Source organism: Macrobrachium nipponense, chromosome 19, assembly GCF_015104395.2.
Source record: "Macrobrachium nipponense isolate FS-2020 chromosome 19, ASM1510439v2, whole genome shotgun sequence".
NCBI lineage: Eukaryota > Metazoa > Arthropoda > Malacostraca > Decapoda > Palaemonidae > Macrobrachium > Macrobrachium nipponense.
This window is the reverse complement of record NC_061088.1, coordinates 19,090,814-19,102,961: the sequence shown is the minus strand read 5'-3', so window position 1 is coordinate 19,102,961 and position 12,148 is coordinate 19,090,814. Positions and strand designations below refer to the sequence as shown.

General features: G+C 40.6%; 2 protein-coding genes across 2 annotated transcripts in view; both read right to left on the bottom strand.

Moving 5' to 3' along the window:
- Positions 1–12,148, bottom strand: part of LOC135214550 (uncharacterized) — a gene marked incomplete in the record, with an annotated part of 215,355 nt that overhangs the window by 26,667 nt on the left and 176,540 nt on the right.
- The window catches only part of LOC135218918 (kinetochore-associated protein 1-like), a gene marked incomplete at its 5' end in the record, with an annotated part of 70,819 nt that continues 64,252 nt past the window's right edge, over positions 5,582–12,148 (bottom strand). Inside the window, 2 exon segments of the mRNA XM_064255362.1 lie at positions 5,582–5,764; positions 6,317–6,437. Coding sequence (XP_064111432.1) covers positions 5,582–5,764; positions 6,317–6,437 — 304 coding nt within the window.

Genomic DNA, 12,148 nt, shown 5'->3' with positions numbered 1-12,148 from the left:
GCACCACCGAGCATAAAAAGATATGCTCGAGCAATTATATTTATGCAAAACGAATTTCGGTAAATATAAAAGCTTAAATGGTGTTGTTGTGACAACACCATAAGTATATAAAATTGAAACTGGAAACTCCAGGGAGGTTGCAGGCAACCCCGAGTTGCAGTTCAATTAGAATACTTCTCGTCTACGTCGCAATCCGTAGAGTAACCGGGATATCGCCTACCCCTCGTACCATTCAACTGCTTAGCAGAATCATGTCGCGAGGTTAATATACGTAGTATATTTGTAGGATTCTGAACAACGATCTCCATCCTAAATTCTTTCCCTTCAAGAAAACAAAATAAGGATTGGAGATCGACCGCCTTCGATCTCTAAGAAAGAGAGAGGAAGGAGAAGTCTTCCCGAAGGAAAGCTTCAATGGTGCACAGAATAACGAAGACAAAAATTCAAGCCAAACTGGATATTCCCGTCCGTTCTCTCTAATCCAGGGCTGGCCGCCACTGTGAGATATCTTCCTTCGGCGACAGTCTTCTTCCAACGCTAAGAACTCCAGGAATTCGAGCATTCGGCGAGATCCCCGATTATCGTGGTAACAATTATCGGGAATACTCGTCTAACTACCTTGGACAGTGGTCTCGCCATGTGTGCTAGAAATTCTGCAGAATTCTAAGCGCCCAGCGAAACCCCCACCGGATTCGATAAAACGAATATCGGTTGGTTGTCCTCTCGATTCCCGTAGAAATCGGAGATGGTGCAGGGTCCCTCCTCCACGACCGGGGTTACGACAGGTAGGACCCGAAGGTCCCCCCGGTGGTAGCGCAGTCCCCAATCGTGGGATCCTACAGAGAAGTCTGTAGGATCCTACCCCTTTCCCTCGAGCCGTAAGGAGAGAGGGTGGGGAAGGAAAGGATATTGCTCGCCCTTCCAGCGGTACTAGCATTTGGAGACGAGAGTAGGAGCAGCCATCACCTTGAGGCGATGGCCTTCCTCCCAACCCCCCCCCCCCCCTCCCCCCCCCCCCCCCTCCCCTGAGGAGGGTCACGAACTCGTGCTGTAGGTAAGCATCTGCCACCACTGTGAACTTCGTCTGGGTAGGGCTGATCGACACCTGACAGGAGAGCCAAAACCGTCTTCTGACTCATTCCAGTCCTCGTCGAGATTGAAACCTCTCAGGAGGACGAGGGGTGTGTGTGTGTGTGTGTGTGTGTGTGTGTGTGTGTGTGTGTGTGTGTGTGTGTGTGTGTGTGTGGTGGAAAAGAGAGACAAAGAAGAAGAAGAAGAAGAGCTGCAATACTCCGAAAAAAACGCCGCTGTCGCGGCAGAGGAGGGGAAGTAGCTTGCCCGACCGGCTAGACCTGAGCGAGCCTTCTCGTCCGAAGACGAGAGGCTCTCCTGGTTCAGAACCGAGTCGAGAAGCTCTTATCGCGGCAAGCCCACCGTCAGTTTTGGTTCCCTTCCCTACTCGGGCTCGAGAACGACTTGAGCCGTGGAGCGGCGATCCTCTCCCCAGGTCGTTGTGCTGACGAATCAGTGCAATAACCTGGGCAAAGTTACTCTGAATCTCGGAAGTTACGGCGTCTTGAGGAGTAGGACCGTCCAGTCCCTCCAACAAGAGCAGCTCCCAAGACCCTCCTCCTTCAGAAGAAGGACCAGCAACAGATCCCTGACGGTTGCCTCCAATCACTTGCGCGTACGTCCTGGCTGGTCCTAAGACCATACCTGGCACGTGCAGCGTCGTGAGCGGCGCATCTCTCACGATCACTCCTATATACCTCGCTCTTCCCGGCGTATGCCGAGGAAGTTGAAGGTATCGGAGAGACAGACCTGGCGCTAACCCCCCCACCCCCCTGACGGTCGCCTCCAATCACTTGAGCGTACGTCCTGGCTGGCCCTAAGACCATACATGGCACGTGCGGCGTCGTGACGGGATCGTGAGCGGCGCAACCTCTCACTATCACTCCTAGCTTAACCTCGCTCTCTTCCCGGCGTACCCCGAGGAAGTTTAAGGTAGTGGAGAGAGAGACCTGACGCTCCCCCCCGCTCGCTGGCGAGGACCAGCGTACGTGGGGGGCTGCAGCCGATCACCAACCCGCGGTGGGGATTGATCTGCAGGCCTGTGGCGAGCGGCTCGACTGAGCACGTCGACCCCGGTCCCGTGCGTCAGACGAGCTGCTGCTGGTCGCCCTATCCGCCCGGTCCCTGTGGGAGCGGCGGTCAGGTGACTTGCAGAGCTCGCTTTCGCGGTGAGACCGGTGAGCGTCCTCAAGGCGCGTCAAACCGCTGGTACCGATGGTCGGGGGGACCTATTCCCAGCCTCAGCCCGTGGCTGGTCAGAGACCGTCACGTCTACCAGGGTTACCAGCTGGTCGCTGCGAGAGCGGCCGCTGGCCTGGCGAGAGTCACATGAGCGGCTCTCACCAGCTTCTGCTCCGTGCCGCGGTCCTGGCGCCGAGTGAACTCTGGTGCCAAAAAATTTTGGCTATACGCTCTCCCGCGGGAGATCGTATACTCGGAACTTCTCGCGAACGAGAGACCGAGCCGGAACCTGGCGTAGCGGCAGCGCCGCAAACACCAGGCGAGGAAGTACCGGTGGTAGTCGGTACGCCTCTGGTCCCCGTCTTCTTCTTCCTCTTGGAAGCCTTAGAAGTCGAAGGGGGAGAGGCGGCAGCAGACGACGAAGAAGACGATGAAGATGACGATGACACCTTCCTCTTCTTCGTCAGCTCTCTCAGGACGGACGTCAGGTCTTCCATCCACGAAGGAGCCGGGCCAATTGCCAAAGCAAACACGCCCCGACTGAACCTGTCCGGAAAGACCTGAGTCCGGGGTGGCAGCAAAAAAAAACCTTTTTTTTTCCATGACGCGAACAACGACGTGGGCAGGGGCAGGCACGGCAGGAGCGGCAGGAACATCAACAGCAGGACCAGCAACAGCAGGAGCGTCACGCACAGCACGCCTCACAGGAGCGGCGCAAGCGGCTGGGCCAGCAACAACATCAGCGGCAGGTACGGCAGGTCCAGCCATCGCCTTGTAGTCATCGGCAGCCAGCGGGAACCTGGGTACTGGCGGCCGGTCCAGGGGCGAGCTGCTGGAATAGCGGAAGTCGGGGCAGGCAACAAGAAAACACAGGCGGTGGCGGCATACACCCCCTTGGTACGGCGTCGACCGGCCCTAGTAGCGGCAGACGGCGTCACCGACACAGCATGGGGAGTGTAGACCAGCGGGGGGAAGTAGCATAAAGCGGCCGTGGAGGTTGTAGTGATAGACCGTGCCAAGGCCACCGCCCCAGGCCTCACTAGACGCTGCAGCAGATCGTGGATGCTAGGCACGCCCTGCAGCCGCAGTGGTCCATACCATGTCCAATGGTTCGTCTCCCACGGATGTAGCACCTGTGGTAGCACAGACAGATTAGTAAGAGGGGTTCCCTCACGCACGGGGGGGAGACATGCCCACCCGCCCGAACGCAAGGAAGACCCCAAATACAAAATACAATGAGGAAGCTGAGCGGGGGTCAGGAAAGAAGACGAAGAATCGGATACCAAGGGAGTCGCGGGAGAGCTTTCCGACGACTTCCCGGCAGACCTTCGCTTCCTCTACCCCCGCACAGCAGTGAAAAGTAATATGAAAATGAAACAGAATACTGCACTTGCGATTCACTTCATAGAACTTAAAGGGTAAGGGGGAAAGATCAATCCCGGGTAAGAGCGGAAACTTGATCCATAATAATGATGCTATCATAAAAAATATAGGAAAATGAAACAGAATACTGCACTTGCGATTTCACTTTCACAGAAAATAAATCGTAAGGATCAATTCCCGTACTGCATTGCGCATCCACTTTCATGCATTCTATCCATAAAAATAAGAGGCTCGTGCCGAGCGCAATCACGCTCTCGGCAACGAACGCACAGGGCAAAATATAATAAAAAGAGTACTTACATCTTTCAATTACACACTTTCGCCCAAAATACATGACTCGGGGCGAGCGCGCCCGCCCTCGGCACCGAGACATAATTCAAGGGTATCAATTTCATGAAAAGAGCGGAAATCGCCGCATCTACGGCGATAGCTCCATGTTGGCTCATAATTAAGTAATGAAAATGAAAACAGTGTACTTACAGTTTCATTTTCAAGTCAAACAAACCATTAGTAGAAAACACAATATAAACAAAGCATACGACGATGAAGCGGGCAGAGAGCGATGATGAACACGTCCTTCACACCCGCGGCCGAAAGCAAAAGTGATTCTTCACCTCTCGGGCGCGCGCACGATCGGACAAGCAGTTAACTACCGTTCTCCCCTTGTTCGAAGCTTACGACCGTCCCAGCTGCCGCTAGTTACCTTCCTATTGTTAAAGGACCGAGGGTTTGTATTACGTATCGGAACAAGAATCATTTCCAAATAAGGAATCCAAATGGGTCAAAGTTGGATCCTGCCTGAATTTAGGTTTTCCTTTTATTTTTACCTCAAAAAAAGTTTTGCAGTTATATCCTCTATAGCCCTTGTGATGGAAATGGGTCAAGGATCTTGCTAGGATTTATCTTGTAAATGGATGGGGAATGAATCACCCCTTCACCTTTTCCCTACAATCTGGTAGGTGAAATTAGAAAAGGTCAGCTGACATTGCCGCCCATATACATTCAACATGACCTCAAACTCTGTTTCTCTTCAGAGCAGCAGGAGAGGGGGAATGACTGAAGAATAGTCTGTCTCAGCTAAAAGGACAGAGCATCAAGGTGACTTTCCTCTTCTCATGATGCAAGGACGGGCAAAATCTTGGGTTATTTACTTTCGTAGGCTGAATAAGGATGCCACAATTGCTTTGGGCTACATATGTGTGACAGATATGTGATGAAAAATCTAAATTTTTAAAAAACTTACCTGATTATCTATTAAAAACTCACTGCTCACATGAGCACCCTCCATGGCCCACTTACATTCTAGACTACAAGACAAGTGAGGAAGCTAGCTACTGTGGACCTGTAGGTCTCAGTAGTGCGTCTACATCATTACAGCCACTCTTCTTTCTCCTACACAATACACTGCAGTATTATGGGGATTTGGAAAACATGAATGAGGACTGCAAGTAAGAGTAATGGGTCTGTATTTCAAAAACATTTTGTTTTAAAAAAAACAATTTCTGGATTTTAAGCTTTCTCATATTTTTATGAAATTTCTGATGTAATTGTGGATGGACAGATATTGCAAATAGGAGGAGACAAGAACAGTCTGTACACTCACTTCAAATAACAAATACACTGCTGTATTTATGTCTTACTTTGATTTATTGGTAAACAACAGATTAGAAATGTTTCATGAGGGCTGGAAAAATGTGATGAATATATACAGAATTATAAAGACTTGGATCAAACTAATATTTTAAATATGTTTTGTTCAACCCGCTTTGATTATTGGAGATCAACAATGAATTTTTGCAACTTTCAATTACTTTTCAAAACCTGAGTTTCTACCATGAATAAAATTTTGAAAAGAATCCTAAAAGTTTCTGATATAAGAGTATATGTATACAGTTATGTTTTTTACTAATATATGAGTTAATTCAAGCAGTTAAATTTATTTTGATCAGGTAGTATATGGTTTAACAACAAACAATAAAAGTTTGAACATTACCTGCATTTCGTGAATGTCCCTCACAGTGGAAAAGAATTTCTCATCTAGTAAAGTACCGGTGGTTTTGTACCATTTTCTCGCCAACTGTTCAATTCCCAAGAGGCTAGTTGTTACTGACTTTCTTCTATGTTTGCACTGAAATACAAAAAGAACAGATTTACTAATTGAATCACATTTCAGAAACTGATTGCATTTTTGATAACGAAGATTTTAGTGCACCCAAAAAACTACCATTCAAACGAGAAGAGATATGAAAACCAACAAGCACAAAAATATCAATTGATATATTGAAGAATATTGTTGAACAATATAATGATCATAAAATCATGTTCCTTTTATCTGTTGTGTATATTTATTATTTTTAATACTTTGTCTAGTACCTTATAAAAATTTATGGTGATCTTGTTAAATTTTTTGTATGACGATCAATAATTTTTTTTTGTCTTCATGCACTAATAAAATATTATGCCATTTTTTTAGACTCAAAAAATTATCAGATCAAGTCAAGATTCAAAGGATCATGGCAGCCAAGTAAAATTTAAAAATATATATATATTTCAGTCACTAGTAATCATCCTCATGGGTAATTTCCTAATGAAAATTTTCCACAAAGATATCTTCCACTGGCAATTATCCTAGAAGTATCAAATACATAAGTGTTTTGATAAATTTCAGAAAAAGACATACAAAGCAATTTATAGGTGGTGAATGCAAGACTTGTGTTGCATAGGCAATCAGCTTCTGACAAGTAACTTTTTGCTGAGATTCTTCCAATTGTAGCAGAAGCTTTTTCAGTTCATCTGGATTCCTGTGAAAAGACAATTCCTAGTTAGTTTGCATTAGAACTGTACACCACTGAATTAATATAAATTAAGCCATTTTAAAAAGACAAATTAAAAAGGAATAAAATAAATCTAAAAGGAGTTCCCATAATTTCTATCCCTACGTAAACCATGGAGCCTTTTATTAAGATACCAACTCATATCTTGAAGGGACAGTTGTACATTAGTTATAGTGGCTAAAAAGAAAAAGCATAAATTTAAAATCTTGCTAAATTTCCTTTCCAGGTCATTCTGCTCACCTTAATCAGTGGGCATTAGTGGCAAACAAACTGCCACTTGATCCCAGTTAAGACTAGATAACAGAAATTACTGTCAAAGCATCCTATAACCTTGCTTTATAAACATAGTATGTTTAAGTTCTGTACTTAAAAGCTACAGTATTCTGCTGTTTTTGCTAGGCAAACATTCTAGATAATACATTTGTATATTCTACTGTTTTTGCTAGGCAAACATTCTAGATGATATTTTTGTAGATATATCTCTAAAACTGGACATCAGTTTCCAGGTACAAGCTAGTTTAGGTTAGGAACTATGTGGAGTTACTGTCAGCTGTAATTTACCAACATGTATTCAAATACAGCCCATAATGAAGGGTCCTTGTTGCCTATCAAATATTGTTACTTATCAGACGGCTCAACCCCTACGGCATCAGATAAGTAGAGGTGCTACTGTATTCAATAAAGACTAGACAATGAAGATATAATTTTATTCTGTAATATCATTGTATAATAATGTATGTTCAATAATACTAAATTGAAGTTTTGAAAAAAAATATTTTCACAATACTAAATTTCATATATACAGGCAGTCCCCGGGTTACGACGTTCCGTTACATATATAGATACACAATCATTTACCCAAAATCCTTGGGGCCAGTTGCGTTTCAGTTTTTAAAATTTTTTGGATTTTAGAACTGTGTGGTCAGGAGCATAATCAAATGTCACGACTGCAGCAAAAGCATTTAGGTTTCCTTTTTTCATTATAGTTATTTATTCATTATAGTAGTTCATTATTTATATTAATATAATATTAAATGAATGTGCAATAATTAATTTCAATAATAAAACAGTAGGATAATTAAGCCCATGTGTTCACTAACATACATTACAGTGGACCCCCATATTCATGGGAGGTGCGTACCAGACACCTCCGCAAATAGTTAGAACCCACCTTTAAAAAATCTTTATAACTGCCTATCTTGAACATGTAAACAGTAAACACCAAAGTATCCCTAAAAATACCATCATATTTCACATATACATTAATACAAAAATATATCACCTTATTACTGTACATATTAAATTTTTGAAATATTTATAATAATATATACTATTTCAAAGTAATACATTTTATGCTTAAAAATATATGTACGTACTCTATGACTTAGTTGCGTACGTGCGAAAATAATCCAGTCCCCCATACGTATTCAGTCATGCACATTTTCTTTCATTCAGTTACTATTCAAGCCATTCCAGTTTGCTTTTAATGAGGGAAACAATTTTATGTAAAATCACGAGAGAAAGAACAAAATGAACTTGAAATATGTTGAGCCAATTATCAAAAGGAAATGTTATATTATCCCCTGAAATAAAATCATAATACACATCACCCTAAAAATGGTAAAAATAAATGGTAAAAATAAGAGCAAAATATAAATAAAGTCAGAAGTGTACCATGTTTCTGCAATATCGTGTTTCGTAAATGAGGTTCACCTGAATACGAAAGTGACACCGGGAATGTCTGCGTTCAAAGTGGTGCACTTGAATCACTGGATAATGGTAATTACCATCTGATATTGTCAACCGTGTACACCCTTCTAAATTTAAAAGCACAGACTTTCTCAGATCTATGCAGACCAGTATTTCATGTTGATTTCCGGAAATTTTACATTTTAAGTCTTAAAATCAACTTCATTGGAATCGTTTACACATTTGGAGGGATGACAAACAAGGACTGCACTTTACAACAGAATAATATACCTTTGTTTAAAAAAAGGTTACAGTGTGATAGGCTGTACAAGTTATATTTTGGACAGATTGCTGAGAATTTTCTTAAGGACATCATCTCTTTCGAAATAACATGATCATCAAAAATGACGAAGACCTATAAGGTCCTGTCTTTTTGTCAGTTTACGCAGTGTATGGCGTTTGGATTAAAGACCTTTCTTATATTTAGCCGTTATATAGTTGTTCTTGTTGTGGTTATTCTTGTTTTTGCTGCTGCTCTTATTGTGTTGTGTCTTCAAAAAATTTTCATGTGGTACCCTAACATTGCAGAACAAACATAGACCTATTCATAAATCTGGTGTAAAGAATTATCTACCTTCTCAAGTGAAAATTAATAATTTGTTTTAATTAAAAGTAATCAAGATCCCTATTAATAGTCTATGCTAGAATATTCGCTTAACAACAGAGAGAGGGGGAAAGAGCTTCACTCTATAAGAATGCCCCCAAAACCAAGTGATTCTTAGGCTACTCACAGACTGGTTTGGATAATCTCATACATAACTTTTCAGCTATCATATATTTTTCTTATTTCGTTAAGTACCTTCCTACCATAGCCTTCACTTTTATAGCAATGTTACAGCAGCTTTATATTTACCCATCACAGTAATATAATTTGTTTTCCTTTTAGTGAATATATTTTCAATATAGTTCACAAAGAGCAGTTTGATAATTGTGTGTAAGGCTGTGACACTGTGTGACAGTCCTAAGATTGATCTGTGAGTGCCATTGGCTATGTGCCCACAAGTTTTACTTTTATTCTTTGTGGTATAAGTGGCATTACAATCATGGGTATCCACAGCATATTTTCCAAGGGGGGCCAAACTACATACATACAACATACATAACATATCGCATATTATAAACTATATTATATATATTATAATATATAGATATATAATATATATATATACTATATATTATATATCTATATATATATATATATATATATTATATATATATTATATATATATATATATTATTATAATATTATAAAATTTGTATATATATATATTATATATATATATTAGCTATATATATATTATATAGTATAAATATAATATAATATAACAATATATATATAGATATACTATTATATTATATAATATATTATATATATAAAATTATTAACACAATGGTACCTTGACCTACAAGTGAATTAATGTACGAGTTTTCTGAGGTACAAGTCGTCACTTGGTAGAGTTTTTGCTTTGTTACACGAGCAAAAAATTGAGGTATGAGCTCGAGATGCCACTGTTACTTAAATGTCGTAGTGACGAAAATTAAGATAAGCAAAGAAGAAAAAGTAAATATGTATCTTTTCCATGAATCTTTTAAAAACTTATACATTACTTCACTATATCCAATAATACTGTATGTATTCTCATATTATTGTATTACAAAACACTACTAACTTAGCGGTCAATATTTTGTTTTGGAAATCATTGTCATCTTCAACTAAATTCTGTTATTTTGTATGATAAATAAATGATTTACTATTTTCAAATATTAATATTAATTTATAGAGCAATAATATCAATTCATTAAAGAAAATACCATAGTGAATTAGTAAGATTTTAGCTTATAAATTTAAAAAATTATGGAAGAATGAAGGAAATCCCAGTATTCTTTCGCTAACTCCAGGTACTAAAACTGTCATACGTATCAAGTTAAGTGACAGGAGGGGGAAGGAGCTGTTGTGCTGTTGCCATCAAGTGCTCATGAAATTTCCCCTCCCCCCCCCTCCCTCTCTCATTTACTGAGACTCGAGATTTTTTTTATAGTACTTGCACTATATGTTTTTATACTTTCAAATAATAATAAATAATAATAATAATAATTAATAATAATAATAATATCAATAATAATAAAAATAATAATAATAATAAGGATAATAACTGTAATTACAAAATTCATATTATGTGATAGTATTTTAAAGGAATACAATACTAATCTATCCATGTCACTTTTAATTAAGGCTAACTCTCTCTCTCTCTCTCTTGCCACACAAAATAATAATGTGTCATAGTGGTAACTCCCTCCCTCTCTTTCGCTGGAAGTGTTATAAGTATTTTTTGAGAGAACAGAGAGATAAACACTCACCCACTCATTCTCTCTCTCTCTCTCTCTTTTACAGAGATGAAAGAATTTTTATGGTACTAGTATGTAAAATGTTTATTGATAATTTCAGTTATTTAATAATAATAAAACTGTAATTAAAAAATTCATAATGGTAGTATTTTAAAGAGATGAAAATTACCTTTCCATTTCACTTGTAAGGATAACTCCTCTTTCTTACTGAGATGAGAGAATTTTTATGGTAAATGCATGTGTTTATTTTATTTTCAAATAATAATAATAATAATAATAATAATAATAATAATAATAATAATAATAATAATAGAAGTAGTAATAATACGATAACTAATTTCAAATGAAAATTCTTCCCTTCGCCTTTATCACTCTCTAATTTGGGAGAGGCATTCCAAAGTCAGGCTCTCTTCCTCCTGCTCCTGTTCCTCTCCAAAACCTTGAGAGTCTTCTCCCCTGCTGGCAGACTTTGTCAGGTCTTCCAAAACCTGGTCTGTCAGGAGCTAATTTCATCCCTAGTGATATCGTCAAAGCCTTCACCACCAAGAATTATTGCCAATTGTACCACCTTAATAATGGCCAAATGCTGGATTTCCTCAGAAGAGAAGCCTGTATAATTACGCCCGCAATTCGGCCACAACTTACTCCAGCATGCATTCAGGATCTCCTCCATGTCCTTTAGTGACCGGTCGATGACTGGCAGACGAGGCAATCATGAATTTACGCCAATAGTCTTCCAGTGTAAATTCACTGTCACAGTCCATTGCATCAATAAGTTGGTGGAGGGAGTTCCCAGTGTAGCGTGCCTCGAATGGAATGGAATGGAATATGGAGTTTAGGCCAAAGGCCAAGAACTGGGACCCCTGAGGTCATTCAGCACTGGAAAGGAAATTCAAAGTACTAGCAAACTGACCCATCTATGATGTGTGATAAAATACGGGTGCAGAAGTGAAAAATTTATATGTACTATTTGTTCAGCAATATTAAAATAAGGGCGATTTTTATACATACCTACTACAGAACCTCTTTGTACACAATATTATCAGTTTGTCCACAACTTAATTTCAAATTGGCAAGAGTTAGTTGCTCTGCTCATCGCCACAAACAGTTGGCCATGCGTGAACATGGGTGACAGCAGAAACACACCAACACGATCCAAAGTCTGGCCCTGCGACTTGTTTGCAGTGAATGAGAAGGCCAGGTTGATGGGAAACTGCCTGCGCCGTAACTGGAATGGAAACTGGTTGTTCGAAGGCATCAGAGGAATCCGGGGGATGAACAGATGAACAGACGTTTGCTTCGATGACGCGGGAGTTTAGCTCCATAACGGTGTACCTCGTTCCGTTGCAATGTCCATTGGCAGGATCGAAATTCCGAAGCAACATTACCGGGCAGTACTTCTTCAACGTTATTTTTTGCACTGGCAGTCCCGATGGATTCAAGTTATTCAAAAAATCTTGCAGATATTGATGATAATTTTCATCTTCTATTGTGTCCGAGCTGAAATATTCGCGACTTTCTCCGGGAAGTTGTACAGAAATTATGTATGAAAAACGTAAAGTAACTAAGTCTACGGGAATAAC